The 10,174-nt window shown below is 34.5% G+C and overlaps 1 protein-coding gene across 1 annotated transcript; it reads right to left on the bottom strand.

The window, feature by feature from the left end:
- Positions 1–8,631: 8,631 nt before the first annotated feature.
- Phum_PHUM597480 (uncharacterized protein) lies at positions 8,632–10,068 on the bottom strand (the record flags this gene model as incomplete). The annotated part of the gene is made up of 5 exons (XM_002432654.1): positions 8,632–8,840; positions 8,953–9,042; positions 9,612–9,678; positions 9,743–9,848; positions 10,013–10,068. The coding sequence occupies 5 exons, from the start codon at positions 10,066–10,068 to the stop codon at positions 8,632–8,634; spliced, it is 528 nt and encodes a 175-aa protein (XP_002432699.1).
- Between the last annotated feature and the right edge of the window lie 106 nt (positions 10,069–10,174).

Here is a 10,174-nt window from a genome sequence, read left to right as displayed (position 1 = left end):
CCATCTTTTTCTTTCTCTTTGATTTTCTTACGTTTTTTTTTTTTTTTTTTGTATTTCGCTCTTGCGAAATCGTTAAAAAAAATTATTATTATTATTATTATTATTTTAAAAATTGACCAGACGAAATATTTGTAACGAGGTTAAATAAAAACTCCTCATCGAGATTCGATTTCAATATCGATCGAGTTTTGAAATATGAAAAAAAAATGAATTTGGGTTGATGTTGATCTTCCGCCCGACGGAAGGGTGACGGGTGGCTATTTCAGGTACGAAATTGGACCTGAGTGCTTCTCGTAAACTTATATATAGATAAATTTTTTAAAATCATTATTATCGACTATTATTATTATTATTACAAAAATTTTTAGTTTTCGATGTGTGTTTGCGTATTGCGATGTGGAAAAACAGCAATTCCTGTTAGGGGGAGGGAGGAGGGGGAAGGAATCGAAGGGGTTATTTTTCTCTTATTTTTCCTACGGCAGCTTTCACGATTATTATTATTATTATATATTTTGGTTAACTATGTGATATTTTATGGGACAACCCCAACGTTACGCATGATTTCACGTTTCACGTTATTTATTTTTTTATTAAACCTGTTGATTTACGCTTACGCATTATTATTATTATTATTATTAATAAAGTTGGTTCGATGGTTATTTATGGAGGTGGTCGTAATGGGTAAGTGGTAAGCATTTGGACGAATGCTGGTGATGATTATTATTATTATTATTACATTTGGCCTTATCGAAAGTGTCTGTCGAATTTTCTAATCGTGTCGCAATTTATTAAAAAAAATTAAATAAATAAATAAATAAACGAAACGAACGAATTTTTTTTTTCTTTTTCCACGATTCGGAAACCCGATTTCATTATTATTGTCATTATTATTATTATCATTATTATTATTATTATTATTGTTTTTTGTTTTTTTTTATTGCTTCTTTTCTTAACCGAAATTATTCCTTATAAGTCCGCGATATTATGTCGATATTCTGAACGAACTCTGGGCGTATTCAAAGAACATTATTTATTTTAATAACAGATTATTTATTCCGGTCGCTCTCTTTATTTTATTCATTATCATTATTATTATTATTATTATTATTATTATTATTCATCACTTACTGCACTTATCTTCGGGGGGGGGGAGCGGGAGCGGAGAAGGAATAATTATTTCGGTTATATTAAAATCCACGTAGAAAAAAGGATGAGAGAGAGGTTCGTAAATAAGCGTAAAGGAAAGAGTTGTAAACGATAATTATTATTATTATTATTATTATTTACGAATGCGAATTTTTTTTTTAGGGGGGGGAGGGCAAGGGGAAGGAAGAAGGAGGAGGAGGAGAAGGAGAAGGAAAAAAAAAGTTTGAATTTAATTTTTAATTTTTTTTTTTTTAATTTTTCCAGGACGAAAACGGAGCCGGAGAGTAGGGTCCCCATTTTTATCAAGTGGGAGTCCCTACAGGATGTCCCCACCTTTTCCAATTGCCACAATTCTTCTAGTCTGTTCTGCTCTAATTGGATTAGCTGGTAAGTGTTTATTTTTTTTTTATTTTTTCCACCCCCCACCCCTAATTTTCTTTTTTTTGCAAATCGCAATTTTTTTAAAACTTTTGTACGGATTGATTTCCCTCTTCCACCCCCTCCCCGTCCGTTCGACCGAAAGCAGATCATTAGCGTTGATTATAATCATTATTATTATTATTATTATCGTGATAAACTTTTGATAAATCGGTTTTGCTACTATTATTATTATTATTTTTCAAAAATATATAATAAGTCGGCATGAATCGGAATTTTTTTATATATTAAACGCTATCGTGTTTTATTCGTCGCGTGTTTTTTTCAACTCCCTTTTCAACCCTTTTTTTTTTTTTTCGTAATTTTCACTTTCTCGACATTTTCCATTCCTCCATGCATTATTCATAATCGCTTAAAAGTTCTATTATATTATTATTATTATTATTATGATTATTAATTTGCAATGGGAGGAAAAAGGGGAAAGGGAGAGGAAATGAAATGCCGAGAGAAAAATAATATATATAATCGATCAAATAGAAAAAAAAAAAAACAGAGAAAGCGATTTTTTTTTTTTTTTTTTTTTTTTAAACGGGGAAACGTTACGGCCAAATAACATGAACTTAATTTTTTTTATTTTTTTTTCAAACGTTTTAATTAATTATTTAAAGAAAAAAAAAAAAAAAAAGAAACAAACGTGCTAACGCACCGCGTTGTCCGCTGGCGCATACTCGTCTTTCCCCCTGCCCCCCATTCAAGCCCCCCATTTCGTTCTTAAACACATCGTAGCATCTCACTCACTCACTCGAACCCATTATAATTCATAGAATGAAAAAAAAAAAAAAAAAAAAATTTAAACTTAATTATCCGTCGTCGTCTGCCTTGAGTGAAAGTCGATAAATAGGAAACGAGGAATTCGATATACCGGAAACAGACGAAAAAGAGAGAGAGAGAGAGAGATGGGGAAAAAAAAGAAAAAAAAATTATTAAATCATCGAGGTGATTTGTATCGGTGCCAAAGGGTGTACGTATCGAGTTTGAAAATGTTCTTTGCGATCGTCTCAAACGCACACGCACGAACACACACACGCACACCATTCATTCTTCGGAGACAGGTAAAACAGGAAGGGGTGGGTGGGTAGGGAGAGGGGAGGTGGGGTTGGGGAAAACTTTGTGCGAGTCTCGATAGCTTTAATTTTTAGACTGATTTGACGCGTTAAACGTTACGAGTTTAAATTTTGGGTAAGAAGAGATGAGGAAAAAATTTTTATTTTCCTCCCCTCCCCTCTCCCCCCATTTTTTGCGGCTTGCGTTTTCTTTTAATGGCATGCTTGATATTTTTCGCATAACCTGAAAACAAAAAAAAAAAAAATTAATTTTATTCACGCGGAGAAAAAAAAAAAAAAAAAAAAACATGGATAACGGCAACGACGGACGGCATTGACACTCGGTTGGAAAATTGTTTTTAAAAACCCCGCAAAAACCGCAAAATTTCAGTACGTACGGCCTTTCATTTTCCCCCCTCCCCCTCCTCATTTTGAATTGCGAAAACCCGCACGAAATTTTTTTTTTTGGAATTTACTGGAATTAAAAACGTTTTAAAATGGCGGCGAAAAGTAGAGAGAGAGAGAGAAAGAAACGTCACAGGGATTCGATAGGCTTATTGTACGTATGAGTAATTAAATATTTGGATGGGAAATTTACAAACGGTGCCAAAAAAAAAAAATTTAATTTGCTGGGGGTCCGCGGTTTCACGTTTGCTGCTCCTCAGAGACTACTGATGATGATGAAATCAAAAACGAAATTTTTTTTTTTTTTACGAATCGTATATTTAGTAAATTTAACTTTTTAAACATTTTTTTTTTTTTTTTTCATATTAATGATGTGATGAAAGTTGTGAGAGAATTAAAATGGCGGTCGAACTTCCTCCTTCTCTCTCTCTTTTCTTTTTTAATTGTATCCTAATCATCGGAAACTTTGATTTTTTTTTTTTGTAAAGGGTTCGATTACTTTTTTTTTTTTTTTTTTTTTGGCATTATTCCCTCCAGAGGTTATTAACCTCTGGAGAAAGAATACCATAAGAGAATTGAAACAGATGTAGTACGATGACGACGATGACGACGATGACGCCATTTTTAAATAAAAATAAAACTATATGGATTTATTTATTTTTTTTTTTCGAATTCATCCGTCGGTTGTTGTTGTTGTTGTTGTTGAATAATTTCTCTATTTGGATTGTTATCGTGTCGGTCGGACATTTAATTCGTCGGACGCAACCTTGATTTTGTCTCAATGCTCTAATTATACACCCCCCCGCGCCATTTTTTTTTTTTTTTTTTTTTTTTTTTTGTTTCAAACGGTTCGAATATTAAAAAAAAAATTCTGATAAGTCACGAATTATGGAATTCGAAAGCGACCAACCGATTACGACGACGACGATGACGATGACGATGACCTTATTTTCTCTCTCTCTCTCTCTCTCTCGTAATAATTCGAAATCTGACGTAATTTTAACGTAATAAAAATGATTCCAATAGATTCCGATACCCGATTTAAAATAATAATAATAATAATATTAAGAGGTAAAAGAGTAGCATACGTAACGTAGTTGTTAAAAATTCTCGGTACTCTTTTTAATCGTTAAATAATAATAATAATAATAATAATAATAATAATAAAAAAGAAAATGTCAGCGTATGTCAGTCGTACAGTTGCTGTCATTGTCTTTTTTTTTATGTTCAGACTGTCATTGTTTTGTTTCCTTCCCGTAATAAAAAGATGATTGCGTTCACTGTTTTCATGATTTTCTTTTCATTTTTATACTCGTTTATGTCACCTGCATTTCATAATTCAAACGCGAAAATAAAAATTTTGTCGGCATGCATGCACGCATAAAAGTTTGACGTCGGAAAGAAAGGGAGTAATGGCGGGGGGGGGGGTTCTCGGAGTGATTTTAAATGACGAGGGGGTCGATTTTCCTTTTTATTATTACGTTTTTGTATCATCTCCGCCGCCGATTCGAAAACGATTCATCATAATCTCATATGTATATATTTGTGTGGTGAATGATAATGGACCATACTACTAAGTGGTCGACACTGCATTGAAACGTAACAAACCGGAACTTTAAAGATCCTACCGGAAATATGGGTTAGTTTAAAAAAAAAAAAAAAAAATTCGAATGAATGGCATTGATTTGATCATTCATAAAAAAAGGTTACCGTGAGTTTTTTTTTTTTTTTTTAACGTGACGATCGAACAATGAAAATATATTTATCACTATTAGAATAAAATTCGACGGATTTAAAGATTTATTATTATTATAATTATTGTCGTCGTCGGGAAATTTATGGCGGAAAATAAATATGATGAAACGTCGCGTCGTTATACGGTTTCTTCTTTCGGAATTCTCAAACGGCGGAGTAGTTATGACAATTTAGTAGTTTTGCATAGCAAGACATCAAATTACACGAAGGTGTAGAGACCTGGCTTTGTGAACCCAGGAGAAGAATGCAGACGAAAGAATCCTCGTCGTTGTCGTCGTCGTCGCAAACACACACACACACACACGCGACTTACATCCCTTCCAGGATGCAGGTTTCCTTCCATTTTATTTCCGTTAAAAACGAACACACTCCGTTGAATACGTGAAACTATTAGAGTTATGAGTAGTAGGAAACGCTTCGATGAATTTAAAAAGTAAAAAAAAAAAAAAAAAAAAGTAGACAAAATTTTATTTGCTTAAAAAATATGCGAACCCCCACCTCCATTTCCCTCCCCTCTCCCCTGGAGAGTTGGTATTTAAAAAACTCGAAATTGTTTGGAATAATGGTTGGTGATACCTTCCAAATTGATTTTTGACTATGCATCAAGTTTTCTTAGGCTACGACACGGCGCCATGTTTTTTTTTTTTTTTTTTGTGTCATCATGGTCTTGCCCTGTCAAATTCATGTCTTTTCTAAGAATTCCAAAGCGTAAGATCATACTAGTTTCATGTTGTTGTCAAATTCAAAATGAAAACATTATTGAAAAAGTTATTGTCTTTAAGTTTTGACACGCGCACGCGCACACACACGCACACACGATTCTAACGGTATAAGTCGTAAAAAAAAAGAGAGAGAGAGAGAGTAAGCAAAAAAGAAGAAAAATGTTCAGGCGTCGACATTGACCCATTTGACGAAGGAAAATTCTGTGTACGCCGTGAAATGAATGTTTATAAACTAAATTATTAGTGGAAGAAGAAGAAGAAGAAAAAGGAATAAAGATGGAAGCAAAATCGATCCAAGAGTTCATATATAGTTGACAAGTTAATAATGTCGATGTGATTATATTGTGTGATAAGTCGGAGAGTCGAAAGTCACGTTTAAACTTTTACAAATGAAAAATATTGGCGGCAAAACGAGCGAGACGCACGACGACGACGGACAAAAAAAGAAAGTCATAGAGGAAATAAATGCGTCTCCGGATTTCTCATTTTGATTATAATGTCTTTTAATCCAGATGGCGCAGAGAATTAAAAAAAAAAAAAAAAAAGAAAAAAAAGTTGATTGACATTGGGTTTTTCGAAAGCCTACATTCGAAAAAGAGTGACATTACCGCGCATACCTGTTTAATATTCATGGGTCTTTTTGAAAAAAAGACTTGGTGAATGAGTCATTTAAAAGAATCAACAACGAGGAAGACCCCCAACTTTAAGGTGCGTTCACTTGAGGACTTTGCGTCGCCTTCATCCTCCGTCTTCCACGATTCGTTTTGTTTTAAAAAAAAAAAAAAAAAAAAAAAAAACTTTTTATACCAGACGTGGTTTTAACAGGTGACATACCTGACACACTGCACGCTATCAAATCATCGCTTTCCTCCCTCCCCTTTCGTCTTTCTCCCTCTTCCTATCCCTTCCCATTCCCTGCCGCGTAAAAGTGTGTGTGTGCGTATTGTGTGTGTGAGACGCATTAGTCTTTACGCAAAAATAACCTTTAGGCTATTTGTTTTTGTTTCGCACGTTAAACAATTTTCAACCAGACCTGCTTTCACTTGACACGACGATTTTTTTTTTTAAAATTTTCTTGCGACAAGTCAAACGTGTTTTTATAATAAACGATTTTGACCCTTAGGCATTTATTCGACCCAATTATTATTATTATTATTAATATTAATACGGTTAAAAAGCTTTTAAATTATGACTCAAAAAAAAAAAAAATTAGTGCATAATTGTCGTTATTTATGACGTGTGCGTGTGCGTGCGCGTGCGTGACCGAAATTGTGTTGGTTGCGTTATCAAAACACAACTGATAGCGACGAGTAAAATTTTCCAATCGATTTTTTTCGTTAAAATTTATTATTATTATTAATAATTAAAAATGAGTAACGAACGATGTATAATGGTTCCGTCGAATCGCGTAAATGATCAATCAATCAATCAATCAATCAGTGAATGAATGAATGAATGAATCGTCATTTTAATTACGAATTATTGGAAATTTCTGTGGCGTCCGTTTGTGCGTGCGTGCGTGCGTGCGTATATCCAAAAAAGAAAGAAAATTTTTTGTTTCGATCCATAATATAATAATAATAAATGATGTAGAGAGAATGTTAGGAAATAATAATAATAATAATAATAATAATAATCAATTTATAATAGATGTGACTCACATTGGGCAGAGTCTCTTAGTTGTCTTCCCACGGAGGCAAATCATCCTTATCCTATCCTGGGAATGACAAATAGATGATATGCGACGGATGGTAGATAATCGGGTGACAATACCGACTCATCTCTCTTCTCGAATCTCTCAGAGAAAACAAAAAACAAATGACGCAGGGTGCGTAAAGGCGCACTGTCGCACGCACGCACGCACTCACGCACTCGTATATATTTATATATAATTTTATCTGTTTTGTTAAAAAGAAAAAAATAATCGTCAACTGACTTGGGTGGGCAAAAAAAAAAGGGGGGGGGAGGGGGGGGTTCGTGGCACAAAATTGTGAGACAATCACCATTTTAGGTAATTTGAAAATAATAATAACCGCGCATGGGCGGAGGTCGTCCTCATTGTCAAAACTTTGATCTCGGGACAGATGATTTCCCCTCCCCTCCCCCTCCCCCTCCCGTGCCCTTATATCGTAATTGAAAACTCGTTTCCGCCGTAATAAGAATATATGTCTTCATCTTTCGAATATTCGTCTGTCTTTTATAAGGGGTGACCCACCCCTTTTAAATATTTTTTTTTTTTTTCCTGTCCAACACCACACCTTTCTTCCGCCATTTTTTTTTCTCTCCCGGGAAAAAGTAAGAAATTTTTTTTTCGGCATCGGTTTTTCAAACGGGACGTGATCGATTGATTAGAGACGCGGGGGAGGGGAAGGGGAGGGGGAAATAATTTTTCGTTTACGTAACAATAACGATTGTCGAGTTGGTTTTAAAATTTTCGGTATATATCGATCGATAAGATCGATAAAATGGGGGTGGGTATTATTATTATTATTATTAATTGTTTAATTTTTTTCGGGATTTGTGAATTTTCCCAGGGGACCACCCTCGATGCCGAGCTTGTTACCACCATCACCACCACGTTTTCTCATAGTTTCTTTTTCTCGGCGACGATTCGTTCTCGGAAATGTTTTTTCTCTCTCTCTCTCTCTTTCGCTCTTTTCGGTTTAGTTCGTCTTATTGTCTTCGTACGCCTCTCGTGGTCTCTTTCCTCCCTTTAGGTTATATTATTATTATTATTATGGTCACTCTTAAACACGACAAGGCTCTTATTTGTCGGGATTTTTAAGTATTTATCCCAGGTTTATACCTGGGGATTCCCTAGGGATAAGTGCTCGAGTGTTATTTATAGAGTATTTTCCGAAGAATGTGGGCCGTTCCACATAGTGCGATTTCCTGGATGGTTTCTTCCTTTAGGTTCTTCAAAATCTTCTTTAAATTTTCTTTCATTGAATGTGGTGGCATGGCTCCCAGTGCTGCTTCCACGATGACCGGAATCGTTTCTGTTTTTATTATTATTATTATTATTATTATTATTTTAATTCAACGCGAGATTCCATGCTTGCACTTGTAGGAGTTTTATTTCCAAAATTCTACCCGATTCCTTACGAATAAATGTTTCGATATTAATTTTTTCCTAGATTTTTCCAGGATATTCTCCAGTCTTGTCCAGAATTTTCCAGTCTTCTCCAGAATGTTCTCCAGAATTCTCCAGTTTTCTCAAGGATATTTTTAGAATTCTCTAGGCTTATCCAGACTATTCTAGTTCTCCAGTTTTCTCCAGACTTCTCCAGTCTTATCCAGAGAAACCTCCCTAATCTTCTACACAGCCTTTCTAAACTTTTTTTTTTAAACTTTTCCAGATTTTCTCGGGACTTTTCTTGTTATTATTATTATTTTTATATCCATGGAACGAATTATCTATTTATAACAGATTTTAAACTCACTCACCGCCGATCGTTTGTCAAAACCGTTACCAATATACCTCGGAGTATAAAAAGGCCTTAAATCTATTTTCAACAGGGAAACCCACCCCCCTCCAAAAAAAAAAAAAAACGGAAAAATTTTACTATAAAATTCGGTTATAAAAATCGATAAAAATAAATCGAACGCCGATCGATCAGTAATAGTTATTATTATTATTATTATTATTATTATTATTATTATTATTATTGTTATCGAAAATCCGTCATGTCGGTGACGGAATCATTGTTGTTGTTTTTAAATTAATCCATTCGTTATCGTTTGCGAAATTGTAAAAAGATTTTACGAAGGGGGGGTGGGGGTGGGAATGGGGGAGGGATCGATTTTGTCAATGGAAAAAATTTGGTTTCTATTCATTTTTCACTTTTGTTTTCAAAATAATGTTAGCACCTGTCACATTTTCGAACGCAGAATCTCAAAATCAAAAAAAATTTTTTTTTTTTTTTTTTACTTTTGTTTTCTCAATTCGTCGTGAAATTGCAGTTCACAACGGGACCCTTTCCGTTAACAAACAAACAAACAAAACAAAACAAAATAAAGAAAAAGAAAAATAAAATGCCAAGAAACTATTATTGTCGAAAAGGAGAAAAAAAAAAAAAAGTTTAAATAAATTGTCCGTGACCGTGACGTTCTTCCGTCGTCCCCGTACGTCGTATCGGAGCACTACTACTAAGGAAACTCTTGTGTACCTGTAAGAAAAAGTCGAGATAAATGTAGGGAAGCCGACATATATATATAGATAGATATGTTCACGAGGGAAGGTTGTGGTGGTGGTGGTGGGGTTTTCGGCCACCGTGGTAGGTAGGGCGTATGAAATGAAAATATTTCTGTCAACCTGTCACCTCGTTTTGTCAAAATACTGGTCAAAGCGAATCCGACTCATTTGTCACCTGCTACCCCCCGAGCGAACGAGCCAGAGAGAGAGAGAGAGAGAGGGAGGGAGGGAGAATTCAATGAGCGATGGAATTTTTATTATTATTATTATTATATGCAGTAGAAAAAGGCAAAACCCCCAACCTCCACCTCTTCCACCTCCACCACCTCCTCCTCTTTTTTACAAGGATGTACAAGAAAAACATTTCAGCGGCTTGAAAGAGTCACGAATTGAAAAAAAAAAAATTTTTTTATTTTTTTTCCATCCCCATTGTGTTAAAAATAATAAAGTGATTTTGGGGGTGACAAACA

This window comes from Pediculus humanus, genomic scaffold, assembly GCF_000006295.1.
Source record: "Pediculus humanus corporis 1103172108315 genomic scaffold, whole genome shotgun sequence".
Lineage (NCBI taxonomy): Eukaryota > Metazoa > Arthropoda > Insecta > Psocodea > Pediculidae > Pediculus > Pediculus humanus.
Note: the sequence above shows the minus strand (reverse complement) of the source record. Positions and strands in the feature narration are given on the sequence as shown.